The 22,927-nt window shown below is 34.9% G+C and overlaps 2 protein-coding genes across 5 annotated transcripts in view; one reads left to right on the top strand and one right to left on the bottom strand.

The window, feature by feature from the left end:
* Positions 1-101: 101 nt before the first annotated feature.
* Positions 102-12,221, top strand: cep83 (centrosomal protein 83). 4 transcript variants are annotated; one of them, XM_039791786.1, is made up of 16 exons: positions 109-488; positions 1,566-1,772; positions 2,331-2,481; positions 2,735-2,827; positions 3,548-3,679; positions 3,797-4,048; positions 4,210-4,341; positions 5,763-5,877; positions 6,247-6,391; positions 6,658-6,807; positions 8,056-8,131; positions 9,016-9,170; positions 9,379-9,508; positions 10,334-10,437; positions 10,673-10,859; positions 11,804-12,221. In XM_039791786.1, the coding sequence occupies exons 2-16, from the start codon at positions 1,573-1,575 to the stop codon at positions 11,939-11,941; spliced, it is 2,160 nt and encodes a 719-aa protein (XP_039647720.1). In that variant the 5' UTR covers positions 109-488; positions 1,566-1,572; the 3' UTR covers positions 11,942-12,221. The 4 variants fall into 4 exon arrangements, with proteins under 4 accessions (XP_039647721.1, XP_039647720.1, XP_039647717.1 ...); XM_039791783.1 differs by having other exon boundaries at positions 114-488; positions 9,013-9,170; XM_039791784.1 differs by lacking the exon at positions 109-488 and adding an exon at positions 1,341-1,359 and having other exon boundaries at positions 9,013-9,170.
* Positions 11,818-22,927, bottom strand: part of plxnc1 (plexin C1) — a 47,642-nt gene continuing 36,532 nt past the window's right edge. Inside the window, exons 28-31 of the mRNA XM_039792449.1 lie at positions 13,285-13,425; positions 13,113-13,187; positions 12,350-12,496; positions 11,818-11,956 (exon numbers count right to left, since the gene is read on the bottom strand). Coding sequence (XP_039648383.1) covers positions 12,392-12,496; positions 13,113-13,187; positions 13,285-13,425 — 321 coding nt within the window. The 3' untranslated portion in view covers positions 11,818-11,956; positions 12,350-12,391. The remainder of the gene's footprint in view (positions 11,957-12,349; positions 12,497-13,112; positions 13,188-13,284; positions 13,426-22,927) is intronic.

The raw sequence follows: 22,927 nt of genomic DNA, 5'->3' as shown, positions 1-22,927 counted from the left end.
AATGATGAGTGAGCAGTTAAAAGTGTACAAACACTGAACAGGATGTAAGGATGGGGGCTGAAGACACAATTACCTAATGGTTTTAGTTGTAGGAGGAGATAGTGATACACGAGGAGATGGATATACCTGATGTATTAGATTAATGGGAATACCGCGATTGTCGCTTAATCTCGCGAGAACCAGATGCCAAGCAAGTTAGTGCATGGGTACTTGTAGCTACATATCAACGTAATTTAGCTAACATTTAGCTTTAGTATGTAGTTATCAACTGTGTGGTAATTGCAATATGTACGCAGCTTGATATATATAGTCAGTATGGATGTTTTGGTAGGGTTTTGACAAAATTGTCTGGTCTTTTTCAACGAGAGAAATGCACTTGGGAAAAAGATTCCCATGATCCCACATTTTGTAGTTTGCAGATTAGCTAGCTAGCGCTGGCTAGCGAAGCAAACAGAAAGCAGGAAACAAAGTTTTAACTTCAACAAAGGGTAAGTGGCTTTCGGCAGTCAACTGCTCAAATATGTGAAGTAATGTATAGTGTTGTTTAATAATACTTCATGGGGTCGTAATTCGTTGTTTAAAAGCCAAATAGGCGCCGGGTTGTACATAACGTTAGCCATGTTTTCAAGCTAAAGTGCCTAGCTAGCTAGCTAGTTCCTGCTAAAGTTAGTTAGCTCACAGGTTAGCGTTAGTAGTTGTTAGTCGTTTGCATTTCCATTGAAAATGCCTGCCTAATTCACGGCAGTGAATGCTTGTTTCAAGTATAGTGCCCCGACTTTACAAGGAAAATGTCAAGCAGGGAGTTTCCGATAACGGACGCCCTAAAGTAGCTAGCTAGCATATGTCGCGGGACATAGAGCTCGCATGAGGGCGCGACATTTAAAAACAACTCGATGCTTTTTGTATGTTTGGGATGACAGTCTGCACCGTTAACTCCTGAAATATGAGCCAATCTAAGTACATTATAAATTGTAATTACAACTCTTGACCCACATACCAGATTTAGAGTGTTTCACCAGTTTAGCGTTAGGTTGTAATTTAAGGCAGCCCGATATCCACAAGCCTCATTCAGTGCACATACAGTTAAATTGTCTGATTTGGTTTTGTGATACTTAGCTAGCTAGCTGTTACCTAGCTAAATTTCTGTATTCATTATTGTGTTGATTTATTCTGACATAGTGACATTGGTCTTAAATTGCCTCAGTGATTTAGTGGTTGCAATCACAGACCGCGTACCCACAGCAACCATGGAGTGGAGATAACGAATCACTTGAGATTGATTCAGAGCCTTGCATTGACTGCAGAGAGGTTGCAATTTTAACGAGTAGCCGAGGGACTCTTCTCAAAGCCACCACCATGGTAACTGACAACAAAGCTAGGACTAATTCTTGCCCTCTAATAGCACCTCAACACACTTGGAGGAAGTGCATGCAGTTTTTGTCACAGTTAAAGAACAGGCTTACTGAAAACTCCTATTCTTTTTTTGGATAGAGACACATCAATTAATTTGCTTGGTTCACCCAGCTTTTCTTTAACTCCTTTTGTCTCTGGCCCTTAACCTCCAGAGGTGAGATGACCTCTTCTGCCCTCGGTCATTCGGCACCTCTCCTCCCAAACCTGGAGCCTGGGATGGGGAAGTCTGCAGCCATGCTGGGGTTGTCTGCTGGGTTGGGAGGAGCAGAGATGGAGCTGCAGAAGATGCTGATCGATGAGAGGATGAAGTGTGAAAAACACAGGACCAACTACCAGACACTTAAGGCTGAACACGCCAGGTAAATCTGATTTTAATATTAACCTTTTAATCCTTAAGCAGTCCTTATCTTGTGTTTCATATTGTATATTAATTATGAGGGAACACACTGAATCAACCCTGGATAAAAGGGATAATTTATATATGAACATTGTATGGTTGCAGGAGTAGAAAAAACGGTGAAAAGAAAACCTCTCTCCATAACCACATATTGTCAACGACACTAACACTGGCTATAATTTTATTGAGCAAAGTCTGTAGTTATAATAGAAAGAGAGTTGAATTGTTAATTGCACTTTCATTTTGTTGCTTTATTTACATAAATGTAAATGGGGATGTGAAGGAGTATTGCCTAAAACTCCCCAAGGACTTGAAAGTGGCATTCTCCAGGCAGTATAGTACAGGAAATTATCATTTTCAATGTAATATACACAAATGTATCTATCAGTACTTTTACACACACATCAAGAACACTTAAATTCTGTTTTTCACCATGCATCATACTTCAGTTTCCCATATTGTTCAGGTGTCTGTTGGTAGTTTACTATGCTCAGTCTCAGCTCCAGCATCTTTCTTGCAGCTTGCAGGATGAGTTTACCCGGGTGCAGGGTGAACTGAAGCGCCTGCTGAGCGACAGACAGGCTCAGCAGGAGAAACTGCAGCTGCTGCTGGCTGAGCTCCGAGGAGAACTGCTGGACAAAACCAGGGAGCTAGAGGAGCTTCGACTGCAGGTAAATTAAGCCTGAAAAGAACAAAATAGCACACAATGAACCACGAGGGAATAAGAAATTCTTCTGTTCTTTTGTTGACCAAAGTGGGGGACTACAGAACAAAAGGACACCATTGTTTCTGGTGTGGTTGAGAGTTTTGTTTGAAATTTTGTTTTTTTATTGTCACTGTGCAACTTAACTTCCACTCTGTGTGTGTGTGTGTGTGTGTGTGTGTGTGTGTGTGTGTGTGTGTGTGTGCGTGTGCGTGTGCCAGGTGATGACCCCTCAGCGACTGGAGTTGCTCAGAGCTCAGGTGCAGCAGGAGATGGAGGCTCCAGTCAGAGAGAGGTTCAATAAACTGGAGGAGGTCAGTCTGTCTTTTTCTGTATGTTTTATATTAAGTGCCATACATTTTTTTTTTTTTTTTTATTAACGGTACCTAATGAGAGAACACTGGTGTCATTGAAAGTCCCTATCCATTTACTTCTACTTTGTCTGTTTTACAATTTCCCCGTTATATAATGCATGTGGATGAAATCATATTTTTCAACATTTTTAGAATCTAAATTTAGGTGTGATTGACATGAATGGTTGGCCTGCCCTAACAAAGATGTTCTAAATTAAAATAAATGTATTGTTAAGGGTTTAATTCACCGTGGAAACCTAAGGTACTGCTTGGGGGAGTCATGATTGACAGGAAGCCATGTACTGATGCCAAGCACTGATATAAAACAATAAACAATGTGAAATAATACTAAAACAGAATGTTCCTTCATGTTTACTGTTATGGAGTATGCCACTAAATATAATTTTTTAATAATGTACATGAATAAACAGCTGCAAAATGAAAATGGAAAAAGGCTGGTATTATCCTTTCAATACCTGCTCTAAATTGGCATCAGCAGCTGTGACTTAAGTCCATAGCAACGTCTATTCACATTGATTGCCGTTTGAGAATGGAAATCATTTGAATCTCTGCTTTCAAGAGAACAGCAGCTAATTTCCATTTTGTCTGCTTGATTGCTCCCTCTCTCCTCCTCCCTCTGACTGATTTGGAGTTAATAAGTGTACTCATGGTTCTTTGTAGGAGACAGAGAAGTACAGGTCTGAGTACAACAAGCTGCGTTATGACTTCACCTTTCTCAAGTCCCAGTTTGACCACCAGAGAGAAGAACATGCTCATAAACTGGAGGAGACAAGGATCCGCTATGAAGCAGAGGTAGGCTTGTTTGGTTGGTCAACATTTTGATTGTTTATGCCATTTCTAGTTGTCGGTATACACTGGTGTCTAATGGTAGTAGAGACTAGTTTAAGTGATGCCCCTTCCTGTTGTCAGATTGCTCATCTGGAGAAGGACAGGGAGGAGCTGGTGGCTCAGTACCAGAGTTTAGACCCACTGCGTGATGGGAAACGAGTGGAGGCTCTGCTGAGGGAGAAAGCCCAGCTCCACCTGCGACTGAAGGGCCTGGAGGCAGAGGTGGCAGAGCTTCGTGCCCAGAAAGAAAACTCGGGCCAGCAGGCCGAGAACGTCCAGCGCATCCAGATCAGACAACTAACAGAGTCTCAGGCTGCTGTCAAGTCTCTGGAGGTGAGGCAACTGCACTTTCTTCTGCTAAACCTTATTGTTTATCGCTGCAGCAATTATTTAACTGAACTGCTGGATGATCACTTTTTTTACCTTTTTTATTTAGCTATAAACATTTATTTTTGTTGTTGATTGTTGGATCTGATTGGATGTTGGTGTGACAGGCGGAGCGTCAGTCGTTGCGTCTGCAGCTGGAGCGGATGGAGAGCGAGCTTCATCTGATACACGAGCAGAACAGCCAGCTCACCGGACGGCTGCACAAAGCCGAGAGAGAGGTCAACTCCCTCACCTGCCAGGTACGCTGTTTTATTAGCTCTGACCACGCCCTCTGAGATGCTTAATTCACCATGATGTCATTACACAGCACTGTCTGGGCTTCCATGCCAGGATCAGTGAAAGGGTTATGTGTCAAGCTGTAAAAGTTTGTCAGTAACAAAGAAAAATCTAATCTTTTTTGTCTATCCAGGTTTTGTTCACCTCAACATTTTGTGTTCTTAACTGTTTTTGTTATAACATTAATTCAAATGTATGTTTTGTCGTCATGAATAGTGCCTAAAATCCAATCTGGCCCGGTTAAATTTTTAAAGATACTTTATGATATCATTTTGCACTACCTACACGGAGGCTGTAACTATCGTTACATAATCGCTAATTGTGATTTCTTTGTTTACAGCGCAAAAACAAACTACATGTTTTATGTCATATTTTATTATCTCCAGATCAAGTCATGTAATCATTGTTTGCTCTGCGACGCTTCAACCTAGCCTTGTTCTGGCTGTCAGTCGTGTCCTTTTAGCATTGTAGCTAACAGCAGGGGCTTTCCAAAGAGGCCTTCGGTGCCTTCATAACCCTTCCAGAGGCTTGGTAATCTGACCTGAAACTTCATTGAATTTTCAGAGACTTGCACAATAATTCCAAAATAATAGATTTACGACTGAGCGGTTATTTGGCCATCTTTTTGTTTGAAATTCAATTTTTTACTGCCAGCCGGTATCTTGGCTGCTGACTGCCTTGACCAATCGCATGAGGTCATGTCAGGAGACAGGGAGCTTGCTCAGCCAATAGATAACCCTAACCCGATACAAGCAGGAGGGATTGTATGTGTATGTAGGCAGACACAGGCAGGTCAGATAAAGCCCTGGGTGTGAAAATGAGTGGGATTCACTGATGTGTCATAGCAGACAGAAAATGCATTGGAAATGACAAAACTTTTTGGATAAATGCGTATGGAGTTTTTTGGTAAGTTTTAATTTGTGTTTAGTTACAGATTACATTTTTGTTTCCCCTGACTGCCAAGACTTGAAATAACAATTGCCAAAAGTATTTTTAATTATTGTTCTCTGTGCTTTCAATACATTTCTGTCCGATTTTAAATTTCCGTTTTTAGTTTTTTCTTTTGTCTTTATATAGTCATAAAAATAAGGTCAATAACTTGACTTTCATAGAGTTTGTGTGTACTTTAATTATATAGGTCACATGACAGTGATATAACCAAAATGTGTGTCCTGGGGTTCATTCAAAACTTGAATTCGTTTGAAAAAGTAATATATTTTTTAATTTGACTGAAAGAAACAATTATATTGTTAATTGCAATTATTTCTGAGACAATTAACTGTACAGCAACATTTGGAATTGTTACAGCTCTACATACACATTGAGAAACAGCCTGAAAAAAACAGATCTGAGCTTACCTAGTTATGGGTTTTCTGGTTCTCAGATTGAAAGCCTGAAGCATTCACATAAACTGGAGTTGGCCAGTGTCAAACTGGAGTGTGCACGCTCCAAAGGGGAGTTGGAGAGGGAGAGAGACGCACTGCAGGGACAGATTGATGGTATGGAGAACACACACACACACACACACACCTCTACAGTACAAGCTAATGGCTTTCTGCTTGTCTCCATATTTAATATATATTTATTTTTTTCTTCTCTTTTTTAATTATTATTCAATACAAAGTAAGCGCTACGTTGACAGACCAACAGATTCCATGTTGTACTTTGTTTCTTATGATAATGAATAGTCAAGAGTTTATTTACAAATAAATCTACTCATCCAGACTTTCACATCTCAGGTTATATGTATGCTTTGTCTCTAAAGAAGAATATACCATGTTTATACATTTTTTTAATTTTTTTATTATTTTTTTTTTAACAATGTATCAACCCCATCCCCTCAGATTGTCATAACTCGTGTGTCTCAGGTCTGCAGGCAGACGTGGAGGTGTTGAAGGCTGCAGTGGCACGACACAAGGAAGTTCTGCTGGAGAAAGAGAGGGAGTTGGTCAGGAAGGTCCAGTCCGCCCGCGAGGAGGAGTTCCGCAAAACTGCAACCTTGCACGAGGAAAAGTGAGAATCACCTTTGTTTTATTTCAGTTACTGATATCAGTCACCTGGTGACAGCAGTGTGATAAGAGGAGGGTTGAATCTGTGGAAAAGATTGGAAGATGCCATCAATCATTCCAACAACTTGGACAATTTCAATGCCTCATTGGTACAATAAAGCATCTGAAAGATAATTTCTATTACCACTGTGCAACTCATATTTTTCCTTCTGATATTTCTGCTAGTGTACATTTATTTTGATAGGATTTTCTATTGTTTTCGGTTGTTAGGTTGGAGGTGGAGAACCGTCTTGCTGCTCTGGAACAGCAGAGGGCCCTGCAGGATGCTACAGACCAGGCCCAGATGGAGGAATGGGAGGAGCGCCTTCGTAGCACCCAACAAGGAGAGGAGTCAGCCCGCAAGGAACTACAAAACCTGAGGTCAGCTTTCTACTGAATGTTGGAATGTTACAATCAACAGGTTTATTTAATATCCAACATTGTTGTCTGCTTTGTTTTAGCTAAGTGTTGACATTATAACTACCTATAGATTTAGTGCTTTTTAAATGAAAGGAAACTAGAGTTTGTGAGATTAGGGCACATAATGTCGGTTTGTTGGCCCTGTGACATAGTTCAAAAGCCTCTTCTGTTTCCTTGTTAGCCTCTTTGCCCCAGATTCTGTTCCTATGCAAATGTATGTGGGCAACTGCCCTAAACAAATGGTGTCAAGCTTAGACTTGAGCTAGCTTGTTAGGGTTCTTCTTCTACACCATTATTTAGTAGGGGTGGTACGGTTCACAAAACCCACGGTTCGGTTCGTATCACGGTTTTAGGGTCACGGTTTTCGGTTCAGTACGGTTCTTGTTATTTTTTCTTTTAATCTTTAACACTCCAGAATATACTTCAGCATATGATATATATAGCTAAAATTAGCATATTGAATGCATGTTACACAAAACGTGCACACAGTGGCAGTTCTATATATTGTTTTATTTCATCATAGGTACCATGAAATCCAAAATGTTCCCACACACCAGACTATAAACGACGCTGGCGTATCCTCCAGCTCCGGGCAGCCTCTCTCCCACTGGACATTTCTGCAGGTGACGTGACGTGACCTGCAGCGGCTCTACCCACTTGAGGCGGGTCGGCTCCGGTGTCTCTCAAAATCTGACGAAAATCTTTTAAACTGACCTTTGTCGATCTGAAATGAAGACAGATTCAGCAACTGCATGGCCTATTTCTCGCTTAAAATGTTTTCAGAAACACGTTTCGGTGAACTATTTTAGTACAATATGAAATCGTATTCTGAACAAGCCGCCATGACAGTCTGTTCTGAAATTAGGGACCAGCCAGACCCATGTGACGTGATCGTCCAATCAGCTGCCATGGGTTGCGTTTATCACGCCCATCCCGCTCGTCATTTCCAGTAAGTGTTTTAACATAGGTGTATAAAGTGGGCACTACGGCAGTAAGAGGTTAGTGCAGCTTAACAGTGTACTGACGAACCGTGCGGTACACACATGCTCCGAACCGAGACTAGCGAACCGAGCGGTTCGGGTGTTTTTTCATGAACCGTACCACCCCTATTATTTAGTGATTTTTATCGAGTGAAAATTACAGCACAAAATTCAAGTTAGGTATAAGATCCTTATTTGTATTATTAATGAAAAATGTTTGTTTTTACAGAAGCAAACTTCAGCAGCAAAGCTCACAGCTTGAGGAGCTTGAGAGACAGAAAGCAGAGGTTGCTGACCTACAGCAGGTAAGTCGACTTCAACTACCTAAATGTGTTATTTCCTGCATCAGGGTTGCGTGCACCATTTCTTTTTTCTTTTCTTTTTTTTCAAATGTAATGCTTTTTTTTTATTTTATTAGGAATACATTGGTGTACATAATGCAGCACAACAAATATGCATATTTTTCTGATTTGAAGATAAAATATATAATATGTACATAGAAAAGAATGGAATGAAATACTTAAACATAATTGAAAATCCAGAGAAAATAAATGAGTGAGAGGAAAAATAAAAAAATAAAAAAAATTGGTTGTACAAGTAGACAATAAATAAAATGGTGAAAACACAGTTAGTATGAAAGAAAAGATGAAAATATGTACTCTTGGAGATTCTTTTTTTTTTTTTTTTATGTGAATGAGTAGCTTAAACCAAACATGGGGAGTAGATGTAAAAATGAGATCATTATGAATTAGTAAAGTCTGATGTAAGTGAGGATATCGAGTCAACCCAGGATGCCCAACGGTTTTTAAATGTATCTCGTTCAAGTCTTACAGTAAAAGTGAGCTTCTCCATCACATAAATGTCGTAGATAACCTCGAACCAATCTTCAACCTTGGGTACATCAGTTGTCAACCACTTTCTTGTGAGGGCTTTCTTACTGGCTATCAACATAATATTAAACCTATACTGTTTACATTGATCAGTGACAAATTACCCCATCATCTTAAAAACACGGTCCACTAATTTAATACCTACATACAAATTTACAGTAAATTGAAGACCTTATGATCGTCATTTCACAAAATTTAATTTGACATTTTAAGACTTGTTAAGGACCCGCGGGAACCCTGTGCGTTCAGCAAAGCCGTGGGGAGTTTGAATGGCTGATCTTTGTTTGACCCAACAGCAGAACCAGGAACTGGGTGTCCAGCTAGGGACGCTGTCTCACTCTGAAAGTGACCTGATGGAGACAAACCAGCGCCTGAGAGAAACACTAGACAGACTCAGGGAGGATCTGAGGACCGCCCGAGCCCAGGCTGAGAGGAGCCAACAAGAGGCAGAGAGGTACGTCTGCTGGTCGGTCTTCAAATAATCCTGCTAAACAGAGCTGCTCACCCTCTGTCTGCTTCCCTTTGTTAGAGAATTGCTTTAACATTAAATCATGCATCTTGAAATAACGCAATGCTTTAATTACCCCCTCCCCTCCCCTCCCTCAATTAAAATACTCTGTTCTTCCCCCTTTTCTACTCTCGGTGTGTTGTTCCTCCTCCAGACTGGTGGAGGACCGTCGGGTTGAGTGGCTGGAGGAGAAACACCAGCTGCAGGAGCGAGAAGCTGAACTGCAGCAGAAATACTCTCAGAACAAAGAGAAACTGCAGAGGGCAGCGGTGGCCCAGAAGAAGGTACTGCTGCTCATTCCAATGTCTTCACTTTCAGCAGTTTGTGAGAATGCATCAAATACTTTTCAAAGAGGTTTGTTTGCGCTACGTGTTACCTCCCTATTTTTGTCCAGAATAGGGTTAGTATGTAGGAGTTCTCAAGAGGACTCTGTGAGCCCATATTATCTTGGTGTGATTTTTAGCATTGTAACATTGACATGGTCTTAAAGGGTCATTTCGTTTTAGTTTGTTTTCAACCTGGACCCTATTTGCCCATGCATTTGTATTTAAGTGACTAATGTGAACAAAAATCTTTGAAATTGGTCCAGTATTGAGCGAGAACGCTGTAACCGTCAGCTGCAAACTGGGGTGCAATGTAATCCTATGGGGCAAATGTGCATCGCCAATTTTGTCTACTGAAAGTGCTGTCTTTGTCACTGACGGGCTCAGATAGGTATTCTAAGTGTCAACATTATGGAAAGGATCCTTACAGAGATAGAACTTTTTGTTCCAGCCAGAAATGGCTCCAAGAGCGTTAGTGCTAAACCCACCAGACTCCATTCAAATAAACAACCCTTTTAGCATGTATAGATCCAGCATATTTCTACATGTAAATCTGTAAATGAAGGGTTTAACGTTGTCAGACACCTGGAACAATAATCTGGCCCTTTGTGTATGTAAATTGAAGGTGCGCAATCCAAAAATTCACATTGTAACTTGTTTTGCAATTGCAGCAATATACTGGACCAATTTCAGAGATTGTTCACAGCAGCCACTTACACACAAAAAAGAAGGAAAATAGGGTCCAAGTTGAAATGGCAAAAACTTGTATTTGTCTCTCTGTCTCAGAGAAAAACACTGACAGAGAACAAAGAGAAGAGACTGCAAGAGAAGATCCTGTTGCGGGAGGCCAAGATAGAAGAGCTGGAACTGGAAGCTGCCGCAGCCAAAAAGTAAGCTTTAAGTCTCATTTTTATGAATGAAATAATAGTTAAGCTAACCTGGCAGGAACTCTAATGTCACCTAGCTCTTTTGATATTTCTTGTGGAAAGTGAAGACCTGTGTGAAATATTCAACACACTTCACTTTTTGTCTTTTTATTCATCCATACAAGATAGGTTTACATCAGGAAACTCCAATTACAGGCATGTCTGGATAACACCCATTTCTTTTTCCCTCCCTGTCCAGACGTTCATCTTTCTCAGAGGAGCACGCTCAACTCAATAGGCGATTGAAGGAGCTGCAGCGACGAAATAATGAGTTTCGACGCCTCCTATTGGGTGGCCAGGGTCCCTACAGTGCTGGCCCCCACTTCCTAACCTCACCCACCCCCTTCCTCCTCCTTGGGTCTGAGGGACCCTTAGCCAACATACCAGTAAGTATGATAAGGCCATGTAAATAGTTGAATGGAAGATGCACAGAGAGCAGTTTTTACACCAGAATGCAATAACACAGGTTAAAGCATAACTCTCGCCAAAATGCCACCTAGGGTCTTTTTGTGAATGTACCAGAGTCAAACTTTCGTTTTAAAAGCATATTTAGGACGGAGCGTCACTTTTAAGATTTACTGTATTGTCGTTTTTTTGGTCAAATGGCCTTTTGAATGGGAGTGCTAGGGCCACTTTTATGCTAGCCTCAAAATAGCTATTTTTAAAACCCTAAGAAGGCTCGACACATCACCATGGGCTCTACACCTTAACGAAAGCATTGACAACATTGTTTGTGTACCCTGAGTTTACTAAAAGGTTCATAGGTTATCTAATAGGTTCATGGTGATACTTGAAGCAAAGTTTCATGTTGTGTCGAGCCTTCTTAGGGTTTTTAAAATAGCTGTTTTGAGGCTAGCATAAAAGTGCCCCTAGCACTCCCATTCAAAAGGCCATTTGACCAAAAAACGACAATACGGTCAATCTTTAAAAGTGGCGCTTCCGTCCTAAATATGCTTTTAAACGAACATTTGACTTGGGTACATTCACAAAAAGACCCTAGGTTGCATTTTGGCGAGAGTTACGCTTTAAGTCACACACCCAGCGAAATGCAATAAGCTCAGTGTGAGTTGTTAAAGGGCATTCCTAAAATGTCAAATCAGAAGCAGCAGTATACATGTTATGTAGAGCATCTGAAGTTAGAAATGAACACCAAATAGTAAACTGAGGTTTACTGGTTAAACTCCCCACAGTCATACTAAATGGGTTTCCATTGTGTGAATGAGTACACAGGAAGAGGGATGCATGTGTGAAATGAAACCAGTGAATGTCATAACAAGGCCTGTATTGGTGAGAGTGAGTAAAGAAGGCTGTTTTTCCCTCTGTGTGGCAGGAGGAGCAGCATCAGAGGGAGCTGTCTTTGCTCCGTCGCAGGCTCGAGGATCTGGAAAGTGCCCAGCAGCAGCAGCTGGAGGAACTGGGGTCTCTGGTGCAGAGGGGCCAGGACCCCACTCCCCTGCCTGATCTCTGATCCCCACCCTATTTCCTGTTAAAATACAGAGTGAGATCACATCAAGGACATGGGCAGGGTTTGTTTTTTTTTTTTATTAAAAAAATAGAAGCATTATTTATTGGTGTATATACATAAAAATGGATTTTGCCATTTTCAAAATGTACCATGACATCCTCAGGGTTTGATTTGTATTGAGGGGTTTTGTTTACATGTTTGCTCTGAATGCAGTGCAGCAACACCAGTTAGCCACTTGTTTTATACAGAGTAGTTGATTAAATAAAAGAATTGCATAATGTTTTATGTGCCTCACTTCAGTATCGTCATGCTTTTTCCACACTTCTGCCCTGATGTGACAAAACGTCCCCTTGACTCATGAAATCATATTAGCAGCTCCTCTCTGCTTTTCTTACCTCATTTTCATCTTACCATGTCATTCAGTTACTTCATGGGAGTAAAAAGGACTGAAGCTCAGTTCCAGGAGCAGCTTTTTAGGCCATCAAATGATTTTTTAACATGATGTAGTTGTTCTGTCAGCTCAGCAGGGGCTCCGTTTTGGTCCAGCTTCTCTTTGATCTGTAGAAAAGGCAAACATACCCCAAAAAGCTATTGTAAGACATTTTGGAGGCAATAAAACACCACTTCTTCAATCTCAAAGTTATGTCAGTAGGGTGCAACAGACACACCTTTCAATTAAAATTGTCCGTCTGTCGTGATGCACATTACCGCCTATACACAAGACTCAGGCTTACACTCAAAACATGCAGCACTTAACAAGCCTCTTTAACTTAAAAACTGGTGGGATTATTTTAGCTCATTAGAACATGTTTAATTTACTAAGGAGTTCTCTGTAAAGACTATTATACTGCCATTTTATTCTCATTAAAAGGTTTTACGCAGGTGACATGACAACAGGAAACAGAGGGAAATCAAAAGAAATCTCATTTCCTCTACACAAAAGTGTCGCTCATGTGACTCATGGTTTCAAAAGGGAACCAACTCTCGGCTTTTGCTGTCAACATCTTCGATCCACCCCACAGATAAGATATGTAAAAGCAAAACCAGTTGTGGTTATCGTGATCCTGAGTCCACAAGTATAAATACTTTTATTTATATCTTATAACCTTATACTACTTTTTGTGATGTACAAAAGACAAAAAAAAAAGTGTGTGAGCTAGTCTTGAGAACTGACCTCTGTGAAGTATCGCTGAATGAATTTATAGAGCTCTCTGAGGGCTGCAGCTTCGTTGAACTCGTTTTCATGTTTCTGAAACCAAAAAAACAGGGATTCGTTCACTGCTAGTCTTCATGGTGCCAATTTGTAAAGATGTTGTACTGAACTCATTGACTGAACTGGACATTACCTTTGACTCTTCCTGCAGGAATTCCTTGAATTCAGAATCTGTGATTGGTGACTGTTCTCTGATCAGCTTGTAGTAAGCCTTGACTTCCTGTTTAAACTTTGGGATGTCTTTGGCATAGAGGAGCTTGTTGGTTGGTGCATTCTGGAACACAAAAAGGACAGTGTATGCTTAGCTTTTTTCAGCAAAGAGAGCACATTTAAGTCCCGCCCCCACTGGAGGGGTAAACATCTCGCTGCTCTCCATGGACCTCTTTCACAGCAGACATTTTTGACTTGTCATAGTAGGAAAAGCACAGCTGAAACTGATAACCTGAACGATGGCTCAATTCCATCAAGTGTCCCAGTAAGCTGTTTCAGTGAGTCAGCATGCACAATACCAGGACCTCTCCTAAGTGGAATGCAAGCCTATGCTATGGCTTCTTTCAACATACTATAACTTTTTTTAAAGATTTTTTTTTGGGGGGGCTTTTCCCCTTTAATTAGATAGTGACAGTGGATAGACAGGAAAGGGGGGGGGGAAGGATGGGGGATGACACCTAGCAAAGGGCAACAAGTTCGATTCGAACCAGCGCCGCTACAGGACTCACCCAACCTGGGGCAAACTCACTTAGCGGGTGAACTAGAGGCTGCTCCTATGATTTTTTCATCGACTTTTTTCCGACATACTATGACTTTTTTCGACATACTATATACTATGGCTTTTTTAATCACTCTTTTCAACATGCTATAAATTTTTTTCTTAAAGATTATTTTTTTGGGGCTTTTCTTTCTTTTTTATGAGATAGTGACAGTGGATAGACATGAGATGAGGGATGACATACAGCAAAGGACTCAGCCAACATGGGGCAAACTCACTTACTGGGTGAGCTAGAGGCAGCCCCTACTAGGATTTTTTATCCACTTTCTTCCAACATACTATATATTTTTTTAATATATTACTTTTTGCGACTATATTTAATGTACCATGCTATGACTTAAAACCTTTTTTGGAACACTACTGCATTTTTTGTGATATTTTGCACCATGATATGACATTGCAACTGGACCGGAAAGCACTGCAAAAGATGGTGAAAACTGCAAGATGCTACAGGACTCTTCATTCCAGGACCAGCAGGCTGAGGAACAGCTTCTTCCCCTCAGTGGTCACCTTTATTCTGTATTTAGTCTACTGTTAGTATGACCTGTAATGACACTGACACCTAATCCTTTAGGTTAGTATATATATATATATATATATATACTTAATACTATTTATAATGCTCATACAGTGTATTCTGAATATAACTTTGCATTTCAAAGCTTTTTTAACTTCTCGTTAGATGTTGAACTACATTTTGTTGTGCACTGACAATTGAATAAAATCTAATGTCTTGATTTAATTACTTCATACAAAGCCATAGTATGTCGAATGAGGGAATAAAAAAGCCATAGTATAGTATGTCGAAAAAAGTGATAAAAAAAACCATAGTATAGTATGCCGAAAAAAGTGATAAAAAACCCATAGTATAGTATGTTGAATATAGTGATTAAAAAGCCATAGTATAGTATGCCGAATAAAGTGATAAAAAAGCCATAGTATAGTAGGTTGAATAAAGTGATTAAAAAGCCATAACATAGTATATCTAATAAGTGAATAAAAAAGCCATAGTATAGTATGTTGAATAAAGTGATTAAAAAGCCATAACATAGTATATCTAATAAGGGAATAAAAAAGCAATAGTATAGTATGTTGAATAAGGTGATTAAAAAGCCATAGTATAGTATGTTGAATAAAGTGATTAAAAAGCCATAGTATAGTATGTCTAAAAAAGCCATAGTATAGTATGTCGAAGAAGGGAATAAAAAAGCCATAGTATAGTATGTTGAATAAAGTGATTAAAAAGCCATAGTATAGTATGTCTAAAAAAGCCATAGTATAGTATGTCGAAGAAGGGAATAAAAAAGCCATAGTATAGAATGTCGAATAAAGTGATAAAAAAGCCATAGTATAGTATGTCGAACAAGGGAATAAAAAAGCCATAGTATAGTATGTTGAATAAAGTGATTAAAAAGCCATAGTATAGTATGTTGACAAAAAGCCATAGTATAGTATGTCGAATGAAGGGAATACAAAAGCCATAGTATAGTATGTCGAATAAGGGAATAAAAAAGCCATAGTATAGTATGTTGAATAAAGTGATTAAAAAGCCATAGTATAGTATGTTGACAAAAAGCCGTAGTATAGTATGATAAGGGAATAAAAAAGCCATAGTATAGTATGTTGAATAAAGTGATTAAAAAGCCATAGTATAGTATGTTGACAAAAAGCCCTAGTATAGTATGTCGGAGAAGGGAATAAAAAAGCCATAGTATAGTATGTCGAAAAAAGTGATAAAAAAGCCATAGTATAGTATGTCGAAAAAAGTGATAAAAAAGCCATAGTATAGTATGTTGAATAAAGTGATTAAAAAGCCATAGTATAGTATGTTGACAAAAAGCCATAATATAGTATGTCGAATAAGGGAATACAAAAGCCATAGTATAGTATGTTGAATAAGGGAATAAAAAAGCCATAGTATAGTATGTTGAATAAAGTGATAAAAAAGCCATAGTATAGTATGTCTAAAAAAGCCATAGTATAGTATGTCGAAAAAAATGATAAAAAAGCCATAGTATAGTATGTCGAATAAGGGAAAAAAAGCTATAGTATAGTATGTCGAACAGGGGAATAAAAAAGCCATAGTATAGTATGTCTAAAAAAGCCATAGTATAGAATGCCGAAAAAAGTGATAAAAAAGCCATAGTATAGTATGTCGAGAAAAAGTATAAAAAGCCATAGTATAGTATGCCGAAAAAGGTTAATAAAAAGATGAAAGTATAATTATGTGCGAAAAAGTGATAAAAACCATATGTAGTATATTATGTCGAGAAAAAAGTGAAAAAACCATAGTATAGTATGTTGATAAAAGCCATAATTATAGTATGTCGAGATAAAGTAAAAACCATAATATAGTATATTGATAAAAACCATAGTATAATTATGTCGAAAAAGGGAATAAAACCATAGTATAATTATGTCGAAAAAGGGAATAAAAAGCCATGAGTATGAGTATGTGAAAAAAAGCCATAATTAAGTATAATGAATAAATTGATAAAAAGTCATGAGTATAGTATGTCGAATAAAAGTGTGAAAAAAGCCATAATTATAGTATGTGAATAAAATTGATAAAAAGTCATATATATATGTGAAAAAGTGATAAAAAAACCATTGTATAGTATGTGAATAAAGGAATAAAAACATAGTATAATTATGTTGAAAAAAGTGATAAAAAGCCATAGTATAGTATGTTGAAAAAGAGTGATAAAAACCATAGTATAATTTATGTGAAAAGGGAATAAAAAACATAGTATAGTATGTTGAAAAACATAGTATATTATGTCGAACAAAGGAATAAAAATATAAGTATAGTATGTGTGAAAAGGGGAATAAAAAGACATAGTATAATTATGTGAGAAAAAAGTTATAGTATAATTATGTGAAAAAAGACATAGTATATTATGTGAAAAATTGAAAAAGTCATAGTATATTATGTGAATAAGAGTAATAAAAAAGATAGTATAGTATGTGAATAAATTGAAAAAAATCATAGTATAGTATGTGAATAAAGTGATAAAAAACCATTGTATAGTATGTGAATAAGGAATAAAAAGCCATGAGTATGGTATGTGAATAAAGGAATAAAAAACAAAAAAAGTGATAAAAATACAAGTATAGTATGTTGAAAAAGGAAAAATATAGTATAGTATGCCGAAAAAGTGTAAAAAAACCATGGTATAGTATGTTGAATAAAAGTGATAAAAACCATGGTATAATTATGTGAGACAAAAATAAAAAGCCATGAGTATGAGTATGTGTGACAAAAAGAGTTGTATAATTATGTGAAAGAGGGAATAAAAAACCATAATTATGGTATGTGAAAAAGGGATAAAAATATAATTATAGTATGTGAAAAAGGGAATAAAAACCATAATTATGGTATGTGAATAAAGGGATAAAAAACATAGTATAATTATGTCGAAAAAAGCCATAGTATAGTATGTCCAGATAAAGGAATAAAAAGCCATGAGTATAGTATGTGACGTAAGGTGATTAAAACCATAGTATAGTATGTGGAAAAAAGGGAATAAAAATATGGTATAGTATGTGAAAAAAAGTTATAGTATATTATGTTGAAAAAAGCATAAGTATAGTATGTGAAAAATGATTAAAACATGAGTATAGTATGTCGAAAAAATAAAAGTATAGTATGTTAAAAAATAAGTATAAGTATGTGAACAAAGAAAAAAAATATAGTATGGTGTGAAAAAAAAATTATAGTATATTATGGAAAAAACCATGAGTATGGTATGTGAAAAATTGATAAAACATGGTATGGTTGTAAAAAAGTGATAAAAACCATGGTATAATTATGTGAATAAATTGATAAAAAGTCATAGTATAATTATGTGAAAAAATTATTATGGAAAAAAGGATAAAAAAATTATGTATGTGAATAGGGAAAAAGATGATATATTATGCAAAAAAAGTGAAAAAAAAACATGGTATAATTGTTGAATAAAGGAATAAAAATCATGGTATAGTTATGTCGAAAAGATAAAAACAAGTATAGTATGTGAGAAAAGGGAAAAAAAAATTATGTATGTGAAAAGGTATTAATTATGTTATGAAAAAATTATTAAAAAACATGTATATTATGTTGAAAAAAGTGATAAAAAACCATATGGTATAGTATGTGAAAAAAGAAAAACATAATTATAATTATGTTGAAAAATACATAATTATTATGTGCAGAAAAAAACCATGTAGGTATGGTATGGATAAAAGTGATAAAAAGTCATGTAATTATAGTATGTTGAATAAAGTGTAAAAAAACCATGGTATGATTATGTGAGACAAGGGGAAAAAACCATGAGTATAATTATGTGTGATAAAAAACCATGAGTATATTATGTGGTTTAAAAGGAATAAAAACCATGAGTATGATTATGTTGAAAAAAATTTATAAGTATGGTATGTGAAAAAATATAGTATAGTGTCGAGATAAAATTGATAAAAATCATATATATATGTAAAGTGATAAAAAACATAGTATAGTATGTTGGAAAGTATAAAAAGTCATAGTATAGTGTTGAAAAAGTGAAAAAAATTATATTGAAAGGAATAAAAAACATAGTATGTTTTGCGAAAAAAGTGATAAAAAATGTATAGTATGTTGAATAAAGAAAAACATGGTATATGTGAAAAAATGATAAAAAACCATGAGTATAGTATGTGCAGAAAAAGTGAAAAAAAATAATTATAGGTTATGTTGATAAAACATATATTAAAAAAGCCATAGTATAGTATGTTGAAAAAAAGTGTAAAAAAATATATTATGTGAAAAAAGTATAAAAAGCCATGAGTATGAGTTATGTGAAGAAAAAGCCATAAGTATGAAAATTATGTTGAATAAGAAAAAAACCATTATGTTATGAGAAAAAATGAAAAAATATTAATTATGGAGAAAAAAATGTAATTATGTTGAAAAAAAATATGAATTATGCGAAAAAAAGTGAAAAACATGGTATAATTATGTTGAATAAATTGAATAAAAACTAGTATATTATGAAAAAAGTAAAAAACATGGTGTAGAAAAAGTGATAAAAAAGCCATAATTATGGTATGGAAAAAATTAATAAAAACCATGAGTATGGTATGTCGAAAAAAGTGATAAAAATTATAGTATGGTATGTTAAACAGTAAAAACCATAATTATGTATGTCGAAAAAAGTATAAAAAACCATAATTATAAAAAAGTGAAAAAAACTATAGTGTGAAAAAAGTGAAAAAAATGTATATATGTGAAAAAAGTATAAAATAGTATAGTATGTCAAAAATTAAAAACCATAGTATAATTTTAACAAGGAAAAAAAAACATAGTATGTTATGTGAAAAAAAGTGATAAAAAAGCATGAGTATAGGTATGTGAAAAAAGTGATAAAAACCATGAATATATTAAAGTCAGACAAGGGAATAAAAAAACCATAGTATATTATGTGAACAAAGGGAATAAAAACCATAGTATAGTATTATGTTGAATAAAAAGTGATAAAAACCATGAGTATAGTATGTTGACAAAAGGAATACGTTAATATAGTATGTGAAGAAGGGGAATAAAAAAACCATAGTATAGTATGTGAATAAAGATAAAAAGCCATGAGTATGGTATGTTGAAAAGAGAAAAAACCATAGTATATTATGTTGAAAAAGTGATAAAAAACCATATATAAGTATGTTGATAAAAAACCATATATAGTATATCGAACAAAGGGAAAAAAGCCATGAATTATGGTATGTCGAAAAAGTGATAAAAAACCATAATTATGGTATGTTGAAAAAAGTGATTAAAACCATAGTATAGTATGTTGAAAAAAGCATAATATGGTATGTGAAAAAGGAATAAAAAACATAGTATAGTATTCGAAAAAAATATAAAAACCATGAGTATGGTAAATATTTGAATAAGAGTGATTAAAAGCCATAGTATGAGTATGTTGATAAAAACCGTGAGTATGATTATGTGAGAGGGAATAAAAAACCATGGTATATTATGTGAATAAAGGGGATAAAAAACCATAATTATATTATGTTGAATAGAGTGAAAAAAAAAGCCATAGTATAATTATGTTGATAAAATATAAGTATATTATGTCGAATAAAAATAAAAAGCCATGAGTATAATTATGTCGAGAAGTGAAAAAAACATAGTATAGTATGTTCAGATAAAGTGATTAAAAACCATAGTAACAGTAATTGTAAGACAAGTGAAAAAATTATGTAATATGATTATGTGAGATAAAAAGGAAAAAAGCCATGAGTATGATTATGTTGAATAAAAAGGGATAAAAAAAATAGTATAGTTATGTTGAATAAAGTGAGATAAAAAAATGGTATAGTATGTCGTAAAAACCATGAGTATGAGTATGTGAGAAAAAATTGATAAAAAACCATGAGTATGGTATGTTGAAAAAGGGGGATAAATAAGCTATAATTATGAGTATGTCGAAAAAAGTAATGAGTATAGTATGTCTAAAAAACCATAATTATAGTATGCGAAAAGTGATAAAAAACCATGGTATAATTATGTCGAAAAAAGTGATAAAAGCCATGTGGTATATTATGTGCGAAAAAGTGATAAAAATACATTATAAGTATGTTGAGGAAAAAACCATGGTATGTTATGAGAAAAAGTAAGTATGAAAAAAATAGTAAGTATGTTGAAAAGTGAAAAAATGGTATATTTTGAAAGAAATAAATATAATTATGTGAAAAGGGGAATAAAAACCATGAGTATAGTATGTTGAAAAAATTGATAAAAACCATGAGTATGAGTATGTGAACAAAGGAAAAAAAACCATAATATATTATGTTGGAAAAAGTGAAAAAAATATGAGTATAGTATGTCGAACAAAGAGGAAAAGAAACATAATATAGTATGTTGAATAAAAAAAACCATGGTATAGTTATGTTGAAAAAACCATAATTATAGTATGTCAAAAAGGAATAAAAAACCATGAGTATAATTATGTGAGAAAAAAGTGATAAAAAATATGAGTATAGTATGTTGACAAAAAGCCATAATATAATTATGTGAATAAGGAATAAAAACCATAGTATGGTATGTTGAATAAAAGTGATAAAAAACCATAGTATAATTATGTTGAAAAAACCATAGTATGTTATGTCGAAGGAAAAAAATATATAATTATGTTGAAAAAAAGTATAGTATGTTGAAAAAACATATGAGGAAAAAACATGTATGGTATGTGAAAAGTGAAAAAACCATGATATATTATGTTGAAAAATAGTTATATGTTGACAAAAAACCGTAGTATAGTATGTTGATAAGGATAAAAAACCATAGTATGGTATGTGAGAAAGGGAAAAGCCATGGTATAGTATGTGGAAAAGAAAAAGCCATAGTATATTATGTCGAATAAAAAGAAAAAAAATGAGTATAGTTATGTGAATAGGGAATAAAAAACATGGTATGGTATGTGAGATAAGGGAATAAAAAAACCATGAGTATGGTATGTGACGATAAAGAATAAAAGCATGAGTATGGTATGTTGAAAAATAAAAGCCATAGTATAATTATGTTGACAAAAGCAAGTAGTATAGTATGTTGAAAAAAAAAAAATAGTATAGTATGTGAAAAAAAGTGAAAAAAGATAATTGTATGTGAAAAATGAAAAAAAGCTGTATAATTATGTTGAATAAAGGGGAAAAACCATGAGTATGGTATGTCGAGAGAAAAATCATGGTATATTATGTGAAAAAAGCCAAAAATAATTATGGTATGTAATAAAAGGGGAATAAAAGCTAGATAGTTATGTTGAAAAAGATAAAAGATGGTATGGTATGTGAATAAGAGTAAAAAACCTATTATATTATGTGAAAAAATTGAAAAAAGCATATATGGTATGTTGTAAAAAACCATGAGTATGGTATTTGAAAAATGATAAAAAGCCATAGTATAGTATATTGTAAAAACCATAGGTATAGTTATGTCGGATAGGTAAAAAAAATTATGTATGTGAGGGGAAAAAACATGTATAATGTAAAAAATACATTAGTATGGAAAAAAACATGGTATAATGTGAAAAATAAAAAGATGGTATGTTGTGAAAAATAAAAAAAGTATGTTAAAAAGAAAAAATATGTATGTGATATAGTGAAAAGTGAAAAAATATAGTATAAAAATAAAAACCATGGTATAATTATGCAAAAAAGAAAAAACCATGGTATGGTATGTGCGAAAAAGTGAAAAAAATGGTATAGTATGTTAAAAAGTATAAAAAACATGAGTATGGTATGGATAAATAAAAATGGTATATTATGTAAAAAATAAAAAAACATAATTATAGTATGTGAAAAGATAAAAAACATGAGTATAGTATGTAAAATAAAAATGTATTATGTTAAAAAAGGGAATTAAAAATCATGGTATGGTATTGAATAAGAGTGTAAAAAAGCCATAGTATAATTATGTGAGATAAATTGATAAAAGCCATTATATTATGTTGAATAAAGTGATTAAAAGTCATGATTATAGTATGTGCGAAAAAGTGATAAAAAGCCATGGTATAATTATGTGAATAAAGTGATAAAAAACCATAGTATAGTATGTTGAGATAAAGTGATAAAAAGCCATGGTATAGTATGTTGATAAAAGCCATGGTATGATAAAGAGTGATAAAAGCCATGGTATATTATGTAAAAAGGGAAAAAGCCATGTAGTATATTAGTGAAAAAGTGATAAAGCCATGGTATAGTATGTTGATAAAAGCCATGAGTATAGTATTTGAGATAAAGTGAAAAAAGCCATGAGTATGGTATGTTGATAAAAGCCATGAATTATGGTATGTGAACAAGGGAATAAAAATATAGTATGGTATGTCAGGTTTCAGGGAATAAAAATTATGAGTATAATTATGTGAAAAAGGTTATAGTATAATTATGTGAAAAAAGCCATGGTATGAGTATGTGGACAGAGATTGATAAAAGGATCATAGTATAGGTATGAGATAAAGTGTCTAAAAGCCATATGTGCAATGGCTTGGCA

The sequence above is a fragment of the Perca fluviatilis genome, chromosome 23 (genome assembly GCF_010015445.1).
Source record: "Perca fluviatilis chromosome 23, GENO_Pfluv_1.0, whole genome shotgun sequence".
NCBI lineage: Eukaryota > Metazoa > Chordata > Actinopteri > Perciformes > Percidae > Perca > Perca fluviatilis.
Note: the sequence above shows the minus strand (reverse complement) of the source record. Positions and strands in the feature narration are given on the sequence as shown.